A 25951-nucleotide genomic window follows, 5' to 3' on the forward strand; every position below is an offset into this window, starting at 1 on the left:
GGATAAATCTATTCCTGACCTACTATTGTACACGACGATTACAGGAAACGTTGTTCCCTGCAAGAAGATGGACCGTTGATTCCCATCGTTACCATTTCAGATCGTGAGATCAAGACCTCGTTCGTATTCAAGCTACGATTTGTTGATCGTTAATGAATGTTCGCTGGTTCGTTTTTGCTGAACTGAATTAATTAAATCGACGTCTTGTTAGATTCGCGACACTGATCTTCCTTATTTCGCATTCGAAGTTGGACATTTTTGATGGTTAGAAAATAATAATCGTAAAATAAATTCACATGGTGATAATAAATATTCTTAATAAATAAAATTCAAGGATACTGTTAAATTTACGCTACATTTGCAGAGGACTTTTCGATAACGATGGTAGCTTGTATTTCATCTCTGGCTTTGGTTCAAAGTTTGGCGAGTTGTGTTTTCGTTTGATATATTATTTTCTCTCCGAGTCTCTGGAAACGATCTCTTTGACAGCTCTCCAAAAGTAAAAGTTTCCTACTTTCTTAGTGTACGTGTTCCTTCCTGACTCTTCGCCTCGTTACTTTTAATTATTTTCACGGAGTATTCACATCTACACGTGTACATAGATTAAAAAGAAACACGTACACAGTGTCGGAAAAAGAGACTCAAGGCTATAGGGATGAATAATATGAAAAATATAATTGCAAGTATGAAACAAAAAGTGTTGACCTATTAACACATTTCTGCCACAAAACTTTTGCCAAACTTTTGGCAATCATTTTTTCTAAATAATTAACACTTTAATGATTATTTAAAATTACATTTGAAAGTTTCAATTTACATACGGTACAGAATGACTAAGTTTTTGAATCAGTTCATCCCTCTTAGCTTAACAATCCTTTAACACTATTCTTTTCTAAAATGCAGCTTGTATCCTTGAGCAGATGGCACCGTAGATCCTTTTCTTTTTAAGACGTTACATTGAAATGTTGTCGCGTGAAAACTCGTCTTATTCAGGCAGCAGCTGTGAAATAATATATCGAGGCCAGGAAGGATCTTCGATCGCGAGCGTAACGAGCGTTTAACTACAGCTTTGGCTCAGGAATTTCACTGGATCCTTTTTCATCCTTGAATTAACAAGGACACTCTTGAAGGGATGAAGCGAAGAAGGGCTGGAATGCGGCCGACAATGTAATGTCACGTAGCAAAGCTACTTAAACGCAACCAACACAGAGGCAACTTTGAAAACAACCTTTGCAGAGAGACGGAGTTGAAATGTTTGAGAGTTTAGTGTAACTTGTGTCCGATAACCAGTATGAATTCCAAACGAAAAACTTTTTTATTCGAATAAAGAATCGTGAACTTGACCGAATCGTTCCAATATTCTTGATTTTATAGCTCTAATACAAAGAGACAAAGTCTACCGAAAGACTTTTTGGCACCACAGGAGGATCGTTCATCAAAACTGAGCGAAAGTAGGCAAGCATATCCGAAAGGCAATTATTGTAATCGCAGCAGTGTACCCTTAAATATAATCAGGAAGGGTGGCCAATGATGTATGGGCATGTCCAGTTATACGCTCGTGTCCACGACGAAGCTCAGTCGAATCCGATGGAAGCGCGGAAACGTGCAAAAAGCCGGCCGACCTTGTTCCACTTCCGTCGAAGCTTTAGGGAACGAGCTTACTTGTGTAAATGCTACACAACACGTGCACCAGCCGCGGTCGAGCCGTTTCGTTATGTAATCGTTTCGTTATGTATACTGGCTGTTTCAGAATTGAAAGCTCTTTGAGTGGCAAGCATTTTGATGGTTACCTTTATTAACTCTTTATTGTCTTTTAAGAAGAGCTTTTGAATTGATATAATCACATCTTAATAAGTTCTTATACGTTGATATCAATTTCTTTGTATACACTTTGGGTGTAAATCACCGGTCAATCACTTTGGAGTTTAATATTGTCCACTAATGAATATTTTATTTTCCATGGTATTTCCAAGATTTTCTTGGTAAATGTAAAATTCTAAATTTTCTATGAACGATTAATAATTTAATACATCACCGATTCCTAATATAGTACTGTTGCTCGAATTCCGAATTCAAGAATTATATTTTATTCCATTAAACGACTAATTAAAATCCGTGTGTCTATTTAGAAGAATTGAAGGTAACAGATTTTTAAACCGTGGGTCATCGATTCGTGTGTTCCTACACTTACGAATTTCTAAGAGCAATTTACATTTAATCAATAGAAACAGATATAAAAGTGGAACGATGACACAGTTTTCTTTAATCAACCCGTCCCATCCGTCTGTTTAAAATATTTAGTTTATCTCGGTTTATTTCGGAGGGTAGTCAGTATCTGAAACGAGGTTGCCACACAACAGACATTTGAAAACATGTACGAATATTTACTCGAATCTTGAATTATTCAACATTCTCAATTCTTCATAGAATAGGAAAACATTATTTTCCAATTTATTGTATGAATTAGGTTTTTAAGAACGCAGCTATTTTTTTATCGATAAAATTTTCTATAAAATTGCATCCCAGATTCTGAAACAGCTCGTACAATTTGAACAATGCAGCATACGGAAAAACGTATAAATACGTCGTGTGCCGTGCATCCATTGTCGAATTCATCGTAGAATGCTGCGGATACGCCTGCGACGTTTCTTCTGGCTGCCTCTGAAAAGTAATTCTCTGGGAATCGAGTCGAGCGAGCAAAAACAGAGCAAAAGGGGTAGAAAGGAGAAGTACAGGAAGATGTGAGACAATCGAAAGAAAGAGAAGAAGTGGAAGGATGAGATGGAGCAAGGAACAGGAAGAGACGAAGGGAAGGCGACAGGAGCAAAAAGAAATGCGAGATTTGCGAGGGGATTTCTTTAAAACGGTCGCAGTCCTTCTTCTGTCTATCTGCGATTCTCGAGAGCGTGCTTCCGAATGATTCGACAGTTCCTATGGCCGGAATTTCCGCTGAATTATGCGTCTGCAATTTTAACCGGAAATCAATCTAGTATCGATTGCTGTCATTCATTTTGGAGAAATAAAAATATATTTCTCACTATTCTATGTACTAGCATAGAACTGTCACAAGGAGAGAAAGGGTTAATAATTCGAATTAGTCACTTTTACACGTCTGAATTCATTTAATTTAATTACAGTAATTTGGATATCATTCCATGTCGATTAATCAAACCTTTAGTGTCAGGTGGAATTTTTAATTAGTCATAGTTGCGTAGCATTGTCCATTAAACTTGTTATACGATTGATAACCGTAACTGGAAAAACCAGCCGCAAAAAGAATGTCGAATCGATCGAGCGCACTTTGATGCGTGTCCGACTGTTAATATCGACTTAGAATCAAACATGCGGTCAGGTGAAAGTATCCAATGATACGTGTATTCTGGAAACATTGGCGAGCGTTTAGAATCGTATAGGGTAACGAGAGTAGTGAACCTTGCATCGAGACGAGTAAACGATAATGGCAATTATCATTATTTAGATAACGAAGTCAATCCTCATCAAAAATTCTTTATATGTATGTGTAATTTTTTTTTACTGGGATTTTGGTTTTTTAATTATTTGAAACGCGATATATCATACTGATAACATAAATAGACAAGAAATTTAACGCCATGATAGCCACATATTATTATTCTTGCAACTTTATTTTCCTTTTTAAACGAAGTTCATTAACAGGTTGCTGAAGGATTTCTATATCTTAAGAAGTTAATAGCTTTTAATTAACACGTGATGTAATAGATACTGTAATAATATAGGGTTGCGTATCAAAAGATTTATCAATTCAAAAAAGCTATCAGTGACTAATTACAGATTGAGAATATTTCTTTCCTCGTTACCATTTCAGATCGTCGAGTTGGTCTGAAAAATCGCTAACAATACAGGACGCTCGGCACGATCTCTAGATCGCCGCGATGATCGTAGCCCTGAATAAATTGAGATAACATCTGGCACGGTGGGACGTGAACTTCCTTTGCTGCCGGGTTACCTACGGTTTCCCTATCGTCCCTCGATCTTTTCCCTTTCGTAGTCGGAAACAATGTTTTATGCCTGCGTCCAGCCAGAGTCAGGCTAATTAGTCGGACTGGATTCACTTATTGTTAGAACATGAATTCAACACTTGGCGCGAATGAAAGCTTGATATGACTATCCGTTTTTCACGCAACGAAACGTTTCATGAGGATATTTTTTGCTTAGGCTGTCTTTGAATTTCATTTAACCCATTACGTTACCTGAATCTCTGACCATTGGACGGTTAATTGAGGCATTTAAATGGAAAGTCTATGCTATTGTTTCAGGAAAATGCAGAGATGGTTTTTACACGTAAATTATGCGAGTTTTACTTTCTTATAGACAGAAAAGAAACTTGGGTTTTTATTTACTTTCTTTTCACCTTCGATATGTATCTTTCATCTCGTATATAATTGATTTCAATTTAGTTAGGAAGTTATTAGAGCAGTAACAAGATTCTCTAAAGTTTTTCATGGAAAAACTGTAACCGTCATCGCACGTTTACCTTTCACTGTATAAAGAGGAATATTTCATAAGTAATGTCGTTTATTAAATAAATATCCATAACTGTTCAAATATAACAGTTCTCTTCGTACATATAAGAAACAAGGTCGATCCATTAATTCGCCATTTGTGCTTCTTTGTGTCATCAAGTGTTTCAATTCGTGGTATTCTAATCACGGTTCTCGGTATTCATTACTTGAAATTCTTCAATCTCCGTTGAAAGGAGCACAAGAAAAGAGCAGTTCTTTTTGCACAGGGGACAGGGAGTCTAATGATGATTTTCGATTTTCTCCAGACGCTTTACGGGAACAAATGACGGGTCTGGCGATGTAAAGTCGTGCCGGGCGAGCGATGGATGCGTTTTCAAGCAGATAACCGTCGACCTTTTCGAACGCTTCCTGAACGACGAGAAAAAGACTTGATTACGTTGGCCGGCGTTACGGCACGTTGAACCGCTCCGATCCTCGAGAAACGGCAATCGATTCAGCGGAGAAAAATTCGCGTTATCGAATTGCGACGCGGGTTTTTTTTTCACGGTGTCACCTTCTATGGAAAAATACTATATGGACTCGTTCCAGCTGGTGAACCACGGTTGTCGACATTTTCAGCGAGACAGTAGCTCTGCGTGTTTGTGATACGCGTGCTACTTAATTGCCAGGTACAACGTTTAGGTGCACTTGTTTCGTAATGTTGATAATAAATTGGAGCTGTTTGGTGAACAGCACGAATATGACACTTGAGATATTAGTTTAAAGATTGAGTTTGATTTCTGCCTAGATAGTTTTTTGTTTATGTTAAGATGGCATTTATGAATGGTAAATTTTTCTAAAATCTAAAATGCCGAACAATTACAATTATTATTGAGACTTCTATTAGTATTCAGTATCTTTTAGAAGGGTATCTTTTATGCCCAGAATTTGTTATTTTTTTGCCATCTTTGTGTGTGATTTTGAAGCAAAATACGCGGAAAGAGGAGTTGAATTTATTTGCCAATCTGGTTACATGTAACACGTAACGTGTTACGTTATTAAACCTGTCCGACACGGTGTGTAAGTTCGAACTGGAGTAATGTCCGATAGCCAAATTATTCGCGTGCGAATTCCCTGTAGAGTCCTTTCACTCGCAAGCAGACCCTATATTTTCCAGAGTTTTCATGCATAACGTGTTTTCGTCAGGCAGATTGGTATGAACTGCCCCGTGTAGATACGCTGATTAACAGTTCCTACTTGAAAATCTGGTTTGCTGGAAAGAAATTGTAACGGATGAACGGTGTAAAATAAAACAACTTTATCTACCGTTTGGAATCAGGCACGGGAAAGTCTGATTGGATATTATCGCTAGAAAGTATTTGATTCCCAGTGCTGGAATATTATTTTAAGTAGTACATATGAATATTTCCATATTTTGTGCGATAAGGAATTGACTATGTTTGTTTGCAAAAGTTTTAATTTATTGCAAAAAATTGCATTGCCATTTACTCGATGAATGATTTATGATTTAATGAGGAATGAAAACTGGAAAAAACCGTTAACAAGCCTTATCAATTTTGTTCAGAAATATAAATCTATTAAAGTTTAAATTACAAAACACAGGTTCATTAATTAATGATTTATTAATACACTAATCTATTTTGATCGTGTGTTCACAGGATGTCAATTCTATCCAGTAGGAGAATACCTGAAGTTTGTCAGGGTACCAGAGAACTTAGCAAAAGGTACTGAGATCCTGTCTTTAGAGGCTCATCCAAGAAATCACATCTCAATTATGCCAGTGGACAAGGTGAGTGCTTTGTTACTTCGTTTTCTTTTCTGTCGAGCTATTCCACTTAAAATTGTCGCTTTTTCAACGCACTGTGTAATCATCGGGTAAACAGGATGAGCTTGAAATTGTGCCTCGTGACATTAACCCTTATCAATCCAAGTGACAGTAGTGTTGCATCTAGAGGTAGAGAAACCTTGATAGCATATAAATTATTATTAATAATTTCCGCTACTGAAAACTATCAATGTTTTCTAGCTCTGTCTTGCACTATTTCTGTACAATTACTTTGAGTTTAAAATTAACTTTTAGGCGTTGATAATATATTTTAATCCATATTAATATTCTTATCTCGATCGAGATAAATTGTTTCTTCCCTTTCTAAATAGCTTCCTATTATAAAATAGTGCAATTTTCCCACAGGTACTAATGAATAAGAGGTAATTAAATAATCTATCTCCAATTCGATTGAATAATGTTTCTCTATGGTTCCAGTTCTTTTCCTCGGCGAAAGTGAATTTATAAATGTTGGATTCCGGTTTTATTGACGTGTGATAAGTTCGCGCAACGTAACACGATGAAGAGATTATTAATAACATAACTTATTTACATATGATATAATATAACAGCTGTAATACAATATAACAATAATTTTTTTCAATTTAAAAAATAATAATCTTACAAAGTGATCGGTGTAACAAAAATTTAATTGTGAAAGACTCTCTAAATTGAAGAGGAGTCTAGATTTCAAACATGAATGAAACAAGTACATTTCGGTGTCGCGTTTACCGTTGAACGACGACGATTAATGAACCAAGAAGAAAATAATTGCATTCAGGTTGCGTGTTCACCGTTGAACGAGCATATGCTACAGTCTGACTCGCAATTGTTACAGGACGAAGACGCCCGTTTCTTCGCGTACAAGGAGGCGAACAGGACCCATGTTTCACTGGTATTGGCTCAATCACTGGAGGACCTGGTGGACGCGGAGGCACCTAGAAATCTGCTCAAGTTCCGCGTGGTGTGCGATTACTCCGATGGCGGTGATTCTCTGGTAAATTGTAGAAAGTACACTCCACTAGATCGATTTCCTTAATCATTATAGTTTCTTCATTGACCAATGTGCCTCTGATATTACGAAATTACCTTTCGTTAACGTTTCACGGTTATTTGAACGACGTTCTACAGTAACCGAACTCTTCTTAATTCTAATTAGATCATAATTGGATCATCGAGTTAGCCCACTTATTAGTTCTCAATTAAGGACACTGATTTTGAAAGCAGCACACAAAATTATTATATTAAATATTGGATCTCCATTTTGGGGTAATTTAACCTGAACGGTGCAGGGGGGTTAATAGTTAGCATACAAGTAATAAAATATTAATTTTAGTATTCTTAAATGAATGCTGTGAGTCAAATTTGTGTAACGAAGCTTTTTTGAGCAAGATATCGCGTTGTTTCGAATAATTCCCTTGATGTATCCAGCTTTTCCCCCAGAAATCTAGTTTCTTTCCCGTAGAGGCGCGTGGTAGCAAGTTAGAGTAACTGGAGCGTGCAGGTACCGGTCTCGATACGACAAACGGGCCTTTACTACCGGTTTTCCGGCTCTGTCACGTGTTAATCAGCGTTTATGCAACTATTTCGACGGAATGCCACGAAACCGTTATGATATAGATTACCGTTTTTACGAATCAACGCTCTGTACCGGTGTTAATTATCCTTACGCGCTACGCCGTCGATTTCGCGCTCGCTCGAGAACACTTCCGTTCGCTTTTAAGAAAATTGCCTGTTGTTTGCTTGTGCTTATTTTCAATTCTACCGACTGGTTCGCAGTTTTATGCAGCGACACGTTTTCAGTGGGCTGCGGTATTTAAAGGATTGCTTTATGTAGCTGCAAAACCAGTAGCATGTTTACGATTGCATCGGCTCTTTTGATATTAAAATTTTTCTAAATTGGATGTGGCTTTGAAAAGGTTACCTCTTTTTTTTTGCTAATTACGAGGGAAATATGAAATATTCAAACGACTAATTGTCTGTGCTGTTTCACTGTGAAATTTTTAATAATATTGACTTTGACAAACTTAATTTTTTACACGAACCAACCCCTTAACTTATAATTATTTTGCTGAAAATAAAAGTTTCAAATTATTCATGGAGTATGGAACTACTGAAAATTTTACAATGTACACAGTACAGTATTTCCAGGCAAAGGAATTTTAACTGGATGCGTATCATCGTTCATACGAATGTGCACGTCGCGTTTTTCTTCAAAATTAATTCCCCGCTTTTCAAAACAGGCTTGTAGAACGTTGTTTTGTACGTGTATGCAATAAAACTGGCAGTATATGTACGAAGTACCGTTGTTACACAGTGTTGGACCTTTTTCTGTCGCGACAGATCAGATGGGACGTTTTCATGCGTTAATGCAATCTCGGCAAATAAATCTGAAGTAATACTGTTATACGTCCCATCTCGTTGCTGATATTAAATGTTGAAGAGGACAGGGAAGAGGGGACGTAGATAGATAACGGGGGTAGGAGAGAGGAGAATATTAAAATCGATCCAACGGTTAGGACTTCACAGATAGAAGTGCCTTTTTTACTTGTTTCGTGTAAATTGTTTAGTGCCAACTTGGAGATGCAATAATATTTTCAGCATATAATTTTATCAGACTTTCTTATGTTGCTTTATGTACTCGAGCAATTTGCACAAAGTGATTTGTGCATACAAATTTGCATAAATAAGCTGAATTGATAGACTGTTTATAAAATTCCTATTCGAATTTTTATTTAGACCTATGGAAATTAACTTTAGTACAGTTTGCAGTAGGAAGTAATAAAAATTACCAAAGGAAGCTGTATCAGATAGCTGTCAGTCAATATGACAGCTAATACGATGTAAAAGTGTGTTGACGTACTTTATGATGTAAAATAGAAATTGATGCATCATTACTTAAATTTCCTGTTGTTTTAGCATAGACCAAAAGACATCGCGTGAGATCATTTCCAGTCGGAAGCTGCGTAGAAATAGATGCTGAAAATTGCAGATTTTCTCCTTCTTTTCCGGAAATCATTCTTCCTACTATCTGAGTTTCCATTTCTTTCTTTGTATATTTACTGTCAAACGTTCTTCTTTTTACCTGACGTTTTTTATTCTTGAAAATCTCTTACATATGGAATTACTATTAATGTAAAGTAAGTGTAAAGTAGTGAAAAGTAGAAGAAGAATGCTGGTTCAGAACACCCAATTTTTCGAAGATGCTCAGGCTATGCAGCTGATGTATCAACACTTATGGTTGTAGGTGACGTCCCACCTGTCAGTGACAGTCTACGTGGAGGACATAAACGATCATGCACCGCAATTTGTCGATGCGCCTTACCATGTAACCGTGGACGAGCTAACCCCAGTCGGTGAGATGAACCGCATACAAACTAGTCTCAACTTCAGCTCTGTTCAATACATTAATATCAATTATTATTCAGAAACCGTATGCAATTATGCCACCTGCTGCTAACAGAAAAATTTATACTTTCTTTTCTGAATATAATCATTTTGCCTTCTGAACGGTTTCACCAAAAGATCGGTTTAATCTTCCTCGTTCACGGTATCGGAACAGAAACCGATTTCAAAATTGAACGAGAAAGCTTAAACGCGATCAACGGAACGTTCCACGGCCGATTGGTGGCGTGGAAAGCGTAAGGTAACCGAAAATCAATCGAATTTCGCGTGTCGAATCGCAGGTGTCACGATATTCCGTGGGATTCACGCGATCGACGGGGACAAGCCTAACACACCGAACAGTGATATCCACTACGCGATAGTGAAAGGCAACGAGCAGGGCAAATTTTCACTGGAATCCGGCCACAGAACCGCTCTTATACTTCGTAAACCGGTGGACTACGACAACGGCGATCGAGAGTTCACGCTGGTCATTGCGGCCACGGTGAGTACACGATATGATATTGCACGCAGCGATCCTTCCAGTAGAAAAGTCGAGCCACGGTGAAAGTTCTTCAACGTCGACGTTACCGCTGTAATTTATCGTAACGAGCGTCTTGTTTTAGTTCTACTTCGAGGTGGATTTTCAATTTGTAACTTGCCGAAAGTAGAGTATATAATAGCTTGTTTCACCATACATTTCTCTTAGAATTGGTCAGGTCCGTCCGAGACCCCCTGCAGTTTAACACTTTCGCTACCAGTACTCGGTTGGAAATTCGTTCATCATACGAGACTCTAGGAATTCATTGATATATTTTAGGATCGAGGAGTACCAGCTAGATCTACAAATACCACCGTGAAGATCACAATCGTGGACAACGATGATCTTGATCCTAAGTTCACGCGGGACGTGTACAAGGCAAAGATTTACGAATTCTATCCAATGCCGGTGAGTATCGAGCTAACATTTCTTACATTCTTTATAGGAATTGAAAGACTGTAATTTACTGATATTTGTATTATTTTTCTTTTTTTTTTAATATTGAGCTAAGGCAGTGGTTATGGTGGTATAGTCACTCTTGGTATTAAAAGAGTTAAAAACGATCTTTACACCATATTTTGAACAATAGATCTGCGATACAACACATTAATCAGATAATCAACTGATAATATCGCGATGCTGCAATCGTATGATGCAGCAACAGAGCACATCACGGTATAATTGTATAAAAGCAGCGATAATTAAGCGGCAGGAGAGATTAGTTAATTATGCAATCGCGAAGCGGCTTCGCCATTTACGCTAGATATATCCGCCGGCAATGACCGCGTCAACGCTGGATGATCGTCGATGGAAGTCGCATATTACGGAACAAACGAACCCCAGAAACTTTCTACGTAGCCATCGAGGCGCATCGTTTCCTCCACTCATATGACTTGCACGACATTAACCCTTGGACGACAGTATTTTTTTTTTATTTATTTCATTAAACTCCAAATATTTAGGTTTATTGCAGACAGTGCTAAACTATGAAGAAGTAGTATTTATGTTCAAGGAGCCTTCATAAAATTTGGAAAAATAAGAAAACGTGTTCAATTTATAATCAATGGTAAAAAAAGTTTCAAGCATTTCTGCTTAGTTAATTAGAAACTTGAAAACGACTGTCATAAACATATCTTCATATTTAACATCTCTGTAGACCGACACCATGCAAAGTTGCATTTTGACGAAAAAACGCAAAATCTCTAGCTTGTCCCTGTTAAACCCGAAGTTGTCGAAGCGATATAAATAAGCAGAAACGATTAATTCAACGCTTTCCAAGTGCGTCGCGTTCTCGAACATTAGCCGACACGTAATCGCAGCCGAATAAATCGTCGAAGCGGTGTGCAAGCTCGAAAGTCGAACGCGCCGCGATATTTATCGCGAATAGAATTGCACGATCGTGTTTTCCTTCGGAACGAAATTTATACCTCAAGGTTCTCCAGCTCGCAGAAAGTATTAACCTTTGACATTCACGATGTGGCACAGCCTAGATTACGAGCGTCGCGTGTAACAGAAACGGCCAACGAGACGATTCGTCGCGACGAACGGAGCTAATAATGGCACCGAGAACAGTATCGAATTTTACGTATCACTTGACAAACTTATGCTACCCCGTGCTTTCGGTCCCGAGAAAATTCACTCGGAAAGCTTTGCGAGTGTTTAACGGTGAAACTCGATTTAATGGATGTCCGTCGAGGTCTTTCGTTAAATGGATAGAGGCGGTCGTTTGTGGTCTGCATTAAACTGTTCCTCCGGGATGAAGTGTTAAGAAGTAAACAGTTGCCGGGATATTTCCGAAGAATCTTAGGGTAGTGGGTTGTGATTTAGTTTCGGCTCTTGCCAGTCCAATTGATGATTTTGTTTTGGTTCTTCTATTTTTTGCAGAAAAATCAATATTGACCTTGTATATTGTCATATTGTATTTAGAGTTGAACGAAAGTAACGAAGTAGTAAAGATACTCTTCTTTATGCAGAGTGAATGTTCATTGACATATGACCCAGCAGGAATGACGGAACACGTACAAGTACTTATTCGCCGCTGGGGATATGAGTATGCCGTGAAAGTGTCAGGATTGCAATAGTCATTTATTTATTATATCGACAGAATATCGGTAAATTGATCAATTAATGAGTAGAGTTACAAGCACTAGGAATTCTTCAAATAACACGCTCAATGTAATATTCATAAATCTATTACAACCCATCTTTAATATATTTTCTAGGATTACCCGATCTTCATGCAGATCAACTTCACCACGCCGATCCAAGCAACCGATTGCGACCGGGATATCAACGTGGCCGTTCGTTACGACATAATATCCGGCAACGAGCGAGGTTTCTTCCATCTGGACCCGAAGAACGGTACCCTGTACCTTAAACGAGCGATCGATCTGGATGCCGAAATGATTTTACCATCGAACACTTTCACCTTGCAAATCCATGCCTCCCAGGTGGATAATCCGTTGAAGACAGCGGTGGCTAGGGTAGAGGTTGAAGTGTTGGACCTGAATGACAATCTTCCAGATTTTGAAGTGGATCTATATAATATTAGTATCGTGGAAAATCTGCCAAACGGTTTTAGCGTTTTACAAGTGATCGCCCATGATCGTGATCAAGGAGAAAATGGTCAGTTTGATTACGAATTGCAAGATCCATCAGGCGCCTTCTCTGTGGATCCTAGATCAGGATGGCTGATGGTGAAGGACCAATCGGTTCTTGATCGAGAGAAACGGGACCATTTACGAATGAAGGTTTATAATTAAAAAATGTTTAATTTTAAATAAGTTTAATAAAATTGACCTTATTATATAATTACAAATGAACCAGGTCCTCGCCATAGAACGAAAACCCAGCGTCGTCCTCGGTGGAAGAGGAAATGGTTCCTCCGTGGACGTCGAAGTAACGTTACTCGATGCAAACGACAACAATCCGATCTTCGTTCCCGGAAATCTTTACGAGTTGGTAGCTAGAAGTGACTACAAGGTGGGTACCGTTCTTGGACAGGTACACGCGGTCGACGAGGACCTAGGTCCAAACGGCATGGTCAGGTACAAGCTGCAGAAACCGGGAAACTCGTCCACGAGGACACCACCGTTTGCCGTAGACGAAATCACTGGTATGATCACCGTTTCCGAGAGTCCTATTCTCGAAGGAAGACACGCGATCTTCGTGGAGGCTGCGGATCAGCCGGCGAATCCAAGTGAAAGGAGATTCTCCCTGGCTGTTGTCACAGTAGATGTCTTTAGATCTGATGGTGAGAGTCTTTCTCTTTCTCGAGCTGTTTATGGTGTGCATGGGAAAACACGTGGACACATGGAAAGCGGTCAATTAATCCTTTAAGTGGTCATGTCGTATATGTACGTCATGACCAAAGACAATATACGGTGGGAACGACGGTTAGCCATAAATTTTAAGGGATTAAAGTTGGAGTAATAAAAAAAAAAAGAATAGGTTTCGTCAAGCCTCTGATTATCTTCAAACGTTAAAATCCATTTAATTGATTAAATTCAGTGATAAAATGAATCTTCCTCGGCAAATCCATCTGTCATCGGCACATTATCGTAGTTTCTATTTATTCCCTCGACACGAATCACAAGAATCTAGAAAACATCTGCAGGAACAGTCTCTGTTCGACTGTGGAAATCTACAGACTCGTATCTCGAGGGTATTCCTCGAATGTAGCACAGATATTTTCCATACATCCATCGGCGAGAAAGAAGATCCAAAAATATTTCTCCGCCTAGTGTTCCACCGGATGTTTCTGAAGTAGAAGAAATTTTTATCGCACTCCAAATGATTTCCGTGCTTCATCGTATCTCGAGCATCTACGACAAATCGCGAATGAAAATGAATTTCACGACGTTCGTTCGGTGTTGCAGGACCGGAGTCGTTGGAACCAGACTTTGTGGGTGCTCCTTACGAATTTTGGGTCGGTGCCAACGTTCCAGTCGGCACGAGCGTCGGGCAAATGCGCTTGAACGACGCTGTAAAGACCAACGATCTGATCTACGATCTCTTACACAGCTACGAAGAAGGAGGTACGTGTTTAGAAGAAATTAACTAATCAACAGGTGCATTTTTCTCACCACTTTCTAGATAAAAAAAGTATTCCAAGTTTCTATTAGGCGATTTCCAAGACCTTCAAGATTTTTTTTACTTCCAGTAATTATTGAAATAGAAATTTGAAGAAATTTAAAATAGAAATTTTAATAATTGCAGTAAAGGATGATCGAATATCCATTATAGCTTATAGTGGCAAATTTACCTAATCTCGAAAAGCTTATGTCTAAGCTAATATGGAACACATGCTGCATAAACACGTGATGGAATTTCAGTTCCATTCGCCGTGGAGGAGCGTTCAGGAACGATTACGGTGGTCGACGAGATCGAACGATACGACCGATCGACCTTCGACTTCGAGGCGGTAGTCACCGACGAAAGAGAGTTGATGTTGATCACAAACGTGTCCATCCACGTGGTCGACCCCAACGACGAGCGTGGAATCTTTACGAAGTAAGTGAAACTCCCGTGTTCGCCTTATACTGCATTCTAATGAGTGAAACGCGCTTTTGTTTCTCCTCGTAACGAGGGAATTGAGATCGATGCCGAAGATAGAGCTTCCGAGGTTACGTTCGTTAGCCTTAATCACTTGGAGGACAAATTTTGTCATGGTTCAAATGAGAAAATAATATCAGGAACGATGGACAGACGATTAAATTCGCAAAGTATCTCTGATCCAAGATGCCATTTGAATAAATTTAAAGTTTAATTGTCTATTCAAGAAGTAAACTGAGATCGAAAGTTTCGAGTTATTCGGTTCACGGGTTCTCGGTGTTGCTCCGCAACAATCGATACCTACGTTGATTTCGTTTCGGTAACTCGAGCGAACTCCGCGAAAGGTCAGAAGTCGACGGCTCTGCGGAATTCTCTGTTTGCTTATCCGAAAGTCGATGGCCGTTGATTGCAGGGGAACGACCACAGCCCCTCTCGTCTTCCACGCGAAGGAGAACGTTCCTGGCACGTATATTGGGCAAGTGCTTCCTCAGAATGCCACCGGACCGACTACTACCACAGGAACCCACTTTTTTATCGTCAATCAACAGGATGTGCCTGATATCTCCATCACAGAAGACGGCTCCCTATACGCGCCTCATGGTCTTGATAGGGAGACCAAGCAGAATTACAGTATCACCGTGATCGCGGAAAGTCCACGAGGGGTTGGAGTTTTCCAAGTAAGTTGGAACTTGGTAACTTGACAATTCATTTATGGCGAGTCAGCTACTGTTGAAGGGATGTGATTGTACAAAGGGATTTCATGGATCTGGTTAACTTTTAGGCAGCAAACTGGTACATAGGTTTCAAGAAGATAAAGTTTATAAAAATGATTTTCTCACTCCATTAGGGGAAAGAAATTGATTTCTTTCTGCTAGATTTATTCCTTCCTGTTTCTTTATTTCGTTTCGACGCGAAACGTATACTATTTCCAAATAAGATATCTGCTAAGTAAGTCTCAGCCATCAGTCTGAGGGGTGAGATCGTGCGATGGGGTTCGCGGATCTCGTTAAACAGCACTTAAGGAGATTTTCTTTCGGACTGAAAGTAACGTGAAATTGATAGCGGTCGTTCGTTTCCCGGGAAAAGGATGTAGAAGGGGCAAGAAACTGTTTCAGCTAAAGATCTCGTTGAAATTAATATAGGTAGATAGAAAAAAGAAACAATTAAAAAAATAATTATCAAATTTTAACTTTGTAAATTTTGTCATTTTTTAAAATCCTAGATAAATTTTTCATAGTCACTTAAATTGATTTTTTCATAATTCTTTTGTTCTTTTCTTTTTTTTTTATTAACCTTGTAAATTTGTCAATTTTAATTTTGTAACCAAAAACAAGGGTAACTTCGATAGAAGCTCGACTATCTTCAAGAAACCTTGGCCTGATTCTTCGCATCTTGAACTTCGAAACGTTCTTAAACAATCTAAGTTCCATTCTGTGTCGCGAATGAACGTTGACATCCGTGCAATGGATACACCGTTCCCCTTCCGTTTGACAGCAGGTGTTGAAAATATCATCCTTGAACCGCACCATGTTTGCAGATTCAACTTTCGGTATATTCGACCACCGAAGCTAATAGAAGTTCCAAGGATATAGGGATGACGTGCGAAATTTTTAATTTAAAAAATTCGAACGAAGGCCATGTACTTCGTTCAAGGATCCCTTGTTGTAGAAACAAATTTCAACTTTCATTTGTGAAATCATCGAAAACCCTTTGAAACATGCGATGTTATTACAGACAGATAACATTTGAATACATTTTGTATTTTGTATTAATACGTGCATTAATATTTGTAAATTAATAATTAAATAATTTAAGAAGAACACTGCTGAACGAGCAAATTTTCTCTAAATTATTTTAGGTAACAGTGATCGTTCTGGACGAAAATGATCACCCCCCAGTGTTCACGATGCCCTTGTACGAAGGTACGATCCTCGAGAACAGCCCAGCAGGGACGAAAGTTAACTTATCGAATCCAATAGCGGCTACGGACAAGGACGAAGGCATAAATCAGAACTTCGTGTTCAGTTTGCATGGCGAGGGTAGCGAGCTTTTCAGAATTCATCCGACGACTGGTTTAGTGTACTTCGAAGGAATCGATGACCGTACATTGGATAGAGAAGCTAGAGGGGGTTACAATTTCACGATCGTTGCTAAAGATAGCGGTAAGTTTCTCCCTTCTGATTACGGGGAACAGAACTGAAATTAGTTCGAAAAGAATGCAATCGTAAAGTTTCAATGCTTACGGAACATAATGTGGTAAGAAAGTTTTACGAGCGAATGTAACTTCATACTGCCTTCTTTTCCTCTGAAAGTTTACACCCAGAAATATTTCGAAGTTGAGTAAAGTAAGAAAATCAAGTGAAGTTTGGAATATTTTATAGCCTGATGAATTCGTAAATTAATCTCAAAGATTTTATTCATATTTTTCACCCCCTTTTCCTTTTTTTTCGGACAATTTTCCAGGAGGTCTAACCTCGGAGTCAAGGTTAGTGATAACAGTAACCGACGTGAACGACAATCCTCCAAGTTTCATACGAATGATCGTATTACCGGATCAGGGTGTTCGAGTTTCAAACGAGCCCGATATCGAGCCACCGTTCGAAGGGAACGACGTGCTCGATATGAGCGAGCAAGCCACCGGAAGCAACCCTCCTAGCAGCCGTCGTTCTCCTCTTCTTCTTGTGCCGGAGAACGCGACGATCGGCGCACCGATAATACGACTACTCGCCGAGGACAAGGACGAGGGCGGGAACGCGGCGATAACGTACAGTTTGGGAAACGAGACGACTTCCGGTGACGACGTTAGATTGCGAAGGTTCGACAAGACAAACCGCAGATACTTTCACCTCGATCCAAGATCAGCAGAGATATCGGTGGCCAGAGGACTTCCGGCTGAAACTAATATTCGTTTGCTTGTGGTGGCTAAAGACTCTGGTGGCCTTGCGGACAATATCACCATCAGGATCCACGTGGTCGATGTGAACGACCATGCGCCCATCTTCGACAAGTCCTGGTACACATTCGACGTTCCTGAAGGAACCTATGCTGGATATACTCTTGGTTCTGTTCAGGCTGTTGATGCTGATTTTGGAGTAAATGCAAATGTCAGCTACGAGCTGATATCAAATAATGAAAACCTAGAGGATTCGGATAGTACTTCAAGATCCTTCGACATTACTCCTTATCAAGGAACAATTAGAGTTAGCGGTGTTTTAGACAGAGAGACAGCGCCTACTCATAGACTCCTAGTGATGGCTCGTGATAATGGTACACCGCAATTAAGCTCAACGGTGGAAGTTGAAGTGAACGTGTTAGACGTGAACGACAATCCTCCCATGTTCTTCGGTTACGACGAGATGGAGAAAGATGAGAATGGAGATCCGTTACCGGTTTATCACGCTTCGGTGTTTGAAAACAGTCCCGTAGGCGGCCAGGTGATCAAAGTATACGCCAACGACACCGACTTCGCTGGAAACGGGAACGGTTTGATTCTCTTCGACTTGAGTCACCAGGGACATCCTGAAAAACAGTATTTCGCTATCGACAGTAAAGAGGGTACCATCACGACGATTGCCACTCTAGACTATGAAACTCAGAAGAGTCATCGATTGACGGTCACTGCTAGCGATCTCGGGACTCCGGTTAGCTTGACCTCCTCAGCGGTAGTCATCGTTACCGTATTGAACGTCGACGACGACGAAGAGGAGGCTGACAACGAGGTACATAAGACTCCTTCGTTTAAGAGTCGATATTATGAAGTGGAGGTTGAGGAAAACGTTCCTGTGCCCGTTATGGTCGCTCAGTTGGACGTGGCCGATGGCCAGCAAGGAGATCACATCAGGTACAGCATCGTTGCTGATGATAGCAATGCTAGAGAGCACTTCTCGGTCGACCCGAAGAACGGCTCGTTGTATTTGATAACGGACGTGGACAGAGAGGTGAACGATCGATACGAGGCCAAGGTCAGAGTTGACAGGGTGAAGATTGGTCGCGGGATGCCCGTGATGATTTACCCGGTTGTCGGTGAAAGGCTGAATGGTCTGGCGCCTAACGAGGCCAGGGTCGTTGTCAGGGTGAAGGATGTGAACGACAATGCGCCCAGATTCAAGTCAAAGGGCCGACCCATCTTAGCTGCGGTACCCACTACTGCCCATTATGGGTATGAGGTCGTCAAGGTGGAGGTACGTGTACTTGCGTGATATTCGCGCGCGCGCCAACCCTCGAAGAAAGCCGAGTTTTAATTCATTTCGCTTCTCGTGTCGCCTCTTACATTTTTTCGTCTCTTTCATCAGCGCCATCGAAGCCGTACTTTTCTTGTCTTTCTTTTTCTTACTCTATGTGTGTGTGTGTGTGTTTCTTTTTTTTATCCCCTTCGTTTCGCCTCTTTACCCCTTCTATTCATACCAATGTGTGCTTTCCGCTTCGGCGCAAAGGCAATTTTCGTGCGTTTTAGAAACACATGCAGGTATTTTGTACGCTCAAGAGTGCGCTCAAACAGCTAATTGTTTATTATTCTTTTTATTAGAAACATTCGTTTTTATATTTGAAGGGTTCTAAATGCACTTTTATTTTAAATTTATAGAGAAGGGGATAGTAACGTACATGTAAATATTCTTTTTATTAATACTTGAAAAGCAAAGGTACAAGATCCATATCGTACAAGATTTAAAAGTGAATGGTGCAATATTGAGTAGGTTGTACAGGTCCTAACTACTTCAAGTATATTTCCATTACACTCTTTGAACAAATCTGAAATTCAAATCATTGCATTTAACAAAGATTATCATGGCAAGTCGTGACCAGCTTGATATTTCTTTCATCGTTTCAATCAATCTCGTTCAAGGTAGTGCTACACTTCAGAATATCAAAGGGTGACCTTAAGATACAATGAATTTCTTATCACAACACGGGATCAAAAATGAAGTGAAAATTCGGTCTCTATGCTAATAGGGTGTAACAAAAGAAAATGTCCTTTCCTCTAATGGTCTATTTCGCGCACCCTAGCTACCAATCATTTCGAATTCCATTCCGAAGGCGACGAGTAAAACAATTAATCACACGACAGGCGGAAGACCCGGACGAGGGTGCAAACGCCGAGATTCGTTACCAAATTCTTGGCCGGGAAGACGCGCCGCGATTCGCCATTGACCCACTAAGCGGTCAAGTACGATCCGTGGCGAGTTTTGGCCGTGATGCTGGACGCGTTTTCGGCTTCGACGTGAAGGCCACCGACAGACGGGGCGCCGAGGATGGTCGTAGCAGCATCGCCAACGTCTTCGTAAGTCTCATTACTTTGAAAACTTTTGCATTTTCTTCTCTTCTGCCGGTTTTAGCACCTCATCGACGAGAAATGCTGTCATAGAACATGTGTCATCTTTTATAAAAATGAAATTTTCAAACATCCATCTGGCACAATTTCATTCTTACTCATCCTTTATATATTTTATTCATTTTTTATTAACTATCAAAGGGTTTTGATTATTTTTAACAATTCATTCTAAAAACAAATATTTCTGTTCCTCTTTTATCTGAGTTGTTTATCTAAAGGTGTACGTGCTGGACGACCAAAAACAAGTGGTGATGGTGGTTGGTCGAAGACCCATGGACATAGAGCCTCAACTGGAGAACATCACTGCGTTAGTATAACGGAGCTTGTTGAATAGTCTGTTCGAAAGCTAGATACCTTTACGAGTTACTTTCCACCGTGATATTTGCGTTTCTGATAGAAAGGTGTTTTATGAAGAGCATATTCTGCTTGTTAAGGTTTAATTAATGGGCTGAAAGGCTCATTGTACGGAGAGGGTGGTATGTTTGATTGTGATTGGTGAAGTAGGTCAAGCGCGTGGAATCATTTCGATTTATTTCAATTTTGGAGGAAAGACTGGTGGAACGTGTAGAGTATTTGAAACGAGAAGGCCTTGCATGGATGGATTAAAAATGAGATTTTAGAGATGTCTGTAGCGAAAAAGAAATTTTGTTAACTCTCATATTTATTTATTGATATGTTTCAATATGCTATCAAATAATTATTAATTAATTTAATATAGGGTGTTGCAAAATGTGACGGGTCTGGATGTTCGAGTGAGAAAACTGGAGCCACACATTGAAAAGAATCTGATCGACACCACATCGTGAGTAAATAAATCATAAACCTGTTCAAAAGATAAACATTTTGTATGAAATAAATAATTTCCGTTTTCAGTACTGATGTTTATTTGTATGCAATTGATCCTCATTTAAATGTCATGATAGACATGGACACTTTGCATAAGTAAGTTATTAAATTAATCATTTTTAAAGCTTTGATTTTATTCAACTTCAACGATAATTGTATATTGGATGTAAAAAATATATTTTTTAGCGTGTTTAACACAAAGAAGATGGAAATCAAACGTGAATTGGACGAGTACGATGTCTTAGATATCGCTGGAAGTTCTCCACGTCGGGGTAATCAACGTTACCTGTTGTCAACCCTTGAAGTGGGTGTGGTGGTGCTCGGGTGTGTCGTGTTTGTGGGCGCCCTTGTCACTGCCCTCTGTGTCACTTGTGTTCGCCGAAATAAACGGTACGAGACATAGACTTTAACTTCGTAATACCACTTTCTAAACAATGTTAATATTAACGTTAACATTTGCCTACAGTCATTTTCTTCATAATTTTATCTTACCAAAATATCATCACAGCATAAATATTCTATGCTTATCATCTTAAATTTCTTCTATTTCGACTTTTTATAATCTTATCTTCAACAAAATATTTCGGTTCGAACCTTGGTATCTCACGGGTACTATCTGAATGCATACAAACACAGAACACTATAAAATCTCTGGTATGTTAAAAAAAGCCTGTAAAGAAAAAACTCTGTTTTTCTTTCGAGCACATTTTCTGATACGAACAATCGATGCTAACCCAAGCCATCGAATTTCACCCCGTTAGTCGCAGACGTCGAGAGAAAGCAATGTTCTCGACCACCAGCCCGATTGGATTCGCTTTGGCAGATCCAGCCGCAACGTTGCAGAAACCGCCTCTGTTCCCGACCTTCGTGGATGGCCTTCATTACGACCCTGAACCATTCTGCACCGACATGCCGAGGCGACAGAGCATCTGCGAACACGGAGCCAACTGTGCTCGGTTCCACGCGTAAGTCCATTAATTGATGTGCAGCTGTTTTGTTAGGGTCTCACGGGCGTGCGATGCTTCATTGTCAAACGTATTAACAATTCGAGTGCGAGGAGGCAGAATCGCGTTTCTGGACGGCCTGTCTAGACCTTGCAATTCTGTGTCAATGCTGCCACCGCAACGGCGTGTATACGTTTCCCGTAGTTCGATTTTAATTTCGAATTTATACCGATCCGTCTTCGTCGCGAGAAAAGGAGGTGTAGATGGGACAGGTGCGAGGCAAGGTTGATTAAAAGCGAACCTGCGTTTTGTTATTTTTTCAACACGACACGCAGAGGTTTCTCACGTTTGCTTTAAATAGAATTTTATAAAATATTTTATGCTAATCTTCGATGTATTAGAAATAATTATTTTCTACTGCTTTTCTCATACAGACTCGGGTCATTTGTTACAGGTGGATAAAATCAGATATTTAATAATTGAAAGTTGTAATTGCAAAATTGACTAAAATTTCAAAATCTCAGTTGGAAGTAAGAGTATAAGCGTTAATAGTGAAACAAGTTTGTTGGAATAGTAGTAGCAATATTGATCGCACACGGCAGTAGTAAAAGTAGCTGCAAGTAGTATAACTCGTTTGTGGTCAGACCGGCGGACGAGATTGCTGGCCAGTTCGGTGTTTATCGAATTGCGTCCACAATTTTCACTTCTCTGTACCCACGCGGTAGAATCGTAATGATTTATTTACTTTTTATTGAATTATTGACCAATATTCAGAAGAATCGCTCTTCTCCAATTTATTTCAATTGAGAAAGGACAATGATAGAAAGTGGCCAGTTTTGGAACTGAACGGAAAAGAACAATTATACCAACTCTTATAATATGAAAAATCTCAAAGGAATTTTTCTTTTTCCTTCAGTTTTAAAATTAGCCATCCTCCAGGATTATCCTTTCGGCAAACGCAAACAACGCGCTCGAAGTAGCCGTGGCAGCCGAGGAATTAAATAAAAACCGCGACAAGAGAGGAATGCATTTATTATGAAGGCATTCCACGGCCGGCAAGGTCGTCCGGCAATATACCAAATACTGTATCAGGGAATTCCCATATCTTTCGCGATGTCGATGCTAGAGACGGCGGGGGTGGTTGCAGGATGGGCGGTTGTAGTAAGCACGCCGGGAGGACGACAGGGACCCCGAAAGGCCTCGAGGCATCCGCGACGTCCTTGCATTCCAGCGGTCAGGATTCTGGGATCGTGGCGCGCGCCTCCTGCCACTGCAGTCACTCGTCGAGCCCCTCCAGTGGCGAGAGCAGCAAGTAAGTCGAATTACTTACCGAGCTATTCCTGCTATCTAAATTGAAAGGAGAGTTCGGCCAGATCAATCGAATGGTTATTGGAATCACCGCTGAAACTTTCAGTATTTGGTGAGTGTATGTGTGTGTGTGCTAAGCTTTCTTTTTTTAACCCTTTTATGTAGGCAACTGAATAGGTATCCGGGTAAGTCCTTTGGGATCACTAACAATCAGCGAGCGTCTGCAAATCGTAGTCTTCTCTCTTCCATATGCTCAACAGAAGTACTAGCAATATTTATTCTCCAGGCTACATTCACTTCCTGGTTTCTTTGCAGCGGTTACGAGGACTCTCTAAAGTCCCTGCAGCGTCGTGAAAGAACGAACGACATGTCTCGTGGAAGCCACGATACATCGAGCGTGGTCGGTAGACGAGCTAACCAAGCAACCGCGAGAAGGCGGCAACGATTTAACTCCTTCTCCAACGGGGAATCCGTTTACTCCCACGAGATGACATTGCAACGAGAGCAACGTTGTTGCGTGGGCACCGAGAAGAGGCGGAAAAACGACGGGCTAACGCGCGAGCATCGTCGGGCGCATTCTGAAGCGGAAAACAACATCACCGAGACGGTGATACACGAGCATCCTGGTAGTGAAATCCCGTTGTCGAGCTCCTTGCAAAATACCTCGAGCCTTCACGGTGAGTTTCCTCGACAAATTGCACTTTTTTTATTGATAATAAAGTCATCCCAATTATCTCTCCTCTTCTTCCCTTATTAGAGGTATCTTAAAGAGGTATCTTTCTCTAGCTCTAAAACGATAGAAGATGGACAAAAATATTATTAAGGAAAATTCAGTAGTGTTGATTAAAATATTACGTGATTGGTGACATTTTTCATTTACAGGTATCAGATCCAGCCATATGCTCTATTAACTCTGATGAGACATTAACGAAGGAGGGGCTTTCCAAAAGGGAGCAGGATGATAGCCCTTCTGGCCATGAGTTTTTTTTTATTGTTCATAGCATTCTTCATGAAAGGTTCTGCTGAAGCTTTTTAAAAAGTATTCGCGTCTTGCACAATGTTTCCAGTGCAACGAAGGATATGATTAATTCCCTTTGATCATTCGTGTTGCAGTACCAGCTTGTAGCTTTCTATTGTTGATACTGTTCCTTTTTAAGAGTGTAAAATGATAACTGAAAAGCAGATCGATGAATTTGAAGTAATATTTTATTATTTTTATGATTTTTAAATTTTTTTTTGAAAAACATCTTTCAGGACAGTTTCTATAGAAATTTTAATTACAGCTTTAAATAATCAACGTCTTCTTTAATTCGAAAACATCATTTCTTACAGATCACTGTAACAAATTAATTAAAAAAAAAGGGCACGTTTGATCTGTTTTTTAAAATTCTCATTTTCGTTGCACACGAGAAATGGGTGGAAAGTTTTCGTACTACTGATAAGGTTTGTATTTATAAGAAGTTACCATAAACGTTGAATCTTGAAAGGGAAACATTCCGATTAGCGAACTACATACCTAGTTGTTCGCGTAAAAGGTGTGTTATACGCAAAATGTGTCATCTCGTTGCCAAAGTACTCGTCATTAATTCGAAAGTCATTTGTTCATGTAAATATACGAGAAACTATGCCGGTACTTTGTGAACCACTATCATTATATTTTCTATAGCTATTCTTTTTATACGTGATCATCACTATTTATCGTGTAGTAATATAACATGTAAATGTTGCGTGTACAGTGCAATATACATTTTGCGTTGATGAAATGTTATCTTTCTGTAAGTTTCTTTTTCAAAGAACGTCAAACGTGGAATTTTGATTTCGGAAAAATCCTACTCTTACGAGTTGCACTTAAATTATTGTTAAAACACGATTATTTCTACACTGAAGGAAAATTATCATTTTCCACGTTTGAAGTTTATCCGCAAACAAGCGAATAATTCCTTGTTTGGGTGCACAGGTGCCTTGTGAATACTCGAATCTTCTAACTACCCCTACTGAACATATCTAAAGCAACTGTAAGAAAATGTAACATATGTACGTAACGATGTATAATTTATACAGACGGTTCGTGACGGACCGTCGGCAAATAACTGTGTTATGAATCGTTAATAAAGGTAATTAACGTAAGTTATCCAAGTCGAACGATGTTTCCGTTCAAACTTCATCCCGTTTGCACAATTTCCAGGGCAAATTACGCTTTCCTGAACGATGTTGGACTTGAAATAAAATCGATAGTTCGTGAACAAAGAAACGGACTATTTACAACCAACTGTATGACTTCATTGGCAGCAGGTCAAGATAATCAAGTTCCTCCTTTCCGGTTCCCATCCAACTTCTGTCTGAATCCATCTATGTTGCTGTTTAGAATTGGAAAATGAAAGTTATTAAAGGTATATGTTGCTATTTCTCTTCCTTTTTAATCAGATAATAATTAGTGTAATTTCTACACTAAAATGATTCAGCAAAGCTTCCCACGGACTCCCAAGTACCCGTAACATTTCTCAAGCTATCTGAACCATAACATTGGCTAAAGCGATTTCACGAAGACTCAAGGGTTCGAACAAATGGACCATACGGAATTTCCATCAAACGATCATGAAACATGCTTCTTGTTCTTGCCATGGAAGGTCACCTTCACGATGGCACACCGTAATTCCCGATGGTACCTTTGGCACCTCAGGAATTTCTCCGCACGCTGATCAAATCAGCGTGGGTGTT

The 25951-nt window shown here is 39.7% G+C and overlaps 1 protein-coding gene across 3 annotated transcripts in view; it reads left to right on the forward strand.

Moving 5' to 3' along the window:
* LOC114880590 (cadherin-89D) overlaps window positions 1-25364 on the forward strand; it is a 43043-nt gene extending 17679 nt beyond the window's left edge. Inside the window, exons 3-23 of one of the 3 annotated variants that reach the window (XM_029196749.2) lie at window positions 6161-6291; window positions 7166-7324; window positions 9575-9683; window positions 10014-10216; window positions 10532-10660; window positions 12475-13002; window positions 13079-13505; window positions 14131-14289; window positions 14587-14764; window positions 15219-15483; window positions 16665-16968; window positions 17270-18987; window positions 19872-20084; window positions 20354-20442; window positions 20854-20937; window positions 21009-21077; window positions 21168-21371; window positions 21743-21946; window positions 23052-23237; window positions 23549-23910; window positions 24116-25364. In XM_029196749.2, the coding sequence (XP_029052582.2) occupies window positions 6161-6291; window positions 7166-7324; window positions 9575-9683; window positions 10014-10216; window positions 10532-10660; window positions 12475-13002; window positions 13079-13505; window positions 14131-14289; window positions 14587-14764; window positions 15219-15483; window positions 16665-16968; window positions 17270-18987; window positions 19872-20084; window positions 20354-20442; window positions 20854-20937; window positions 21009-21077; window positions 21168-21371; window positions 21743-21946; window positions 23052-23237; window positions 23549-23910; window positions 24116-24144 (5750 nt within the window). In that variant the 3' untranslated portion in view covers window positions 24145-25364. The remainder of the gene's footprint in view (window positions 1-6160; window positions 6292-7165; window positions 7325-9574; window positions 9684-10013; window positions 10217-10531; window positions 10661-12474; window positions 13003-13078; window positions 13506-14130; window positions 14290-14586; window positions 14765-15218; window positions 15484-16664; window positions 16969-17269; window positions 18988-19871; window positions 20085-20353; window positions 20443-20853; window positions 20938-21008; window positions 21078-21167; window positions 21372-21742; window positions 21947-23051; window positions 23238-23548; window positions 23911-24115) is intronic. The other 2 variants (XM_029196750.2, XM_029196751.2) reach the window with 2 other exon arrangements.
* Window positions 25365-25951: the final 587 nt, after the last annotated feature.

This window comes from Osmia bicornis, chromosome 9, assembly GCF_907164935.1.
Source record: "Osmia bicornis bicornis chromosome 9, iOsmBic2.1, whole genome shotgun sequence".
NCBI lineage: Eukaryota > Metazoa > Arthropoda > Insecta > Hymenoptera > Megachilidae > Osmia > Osmia bicornis.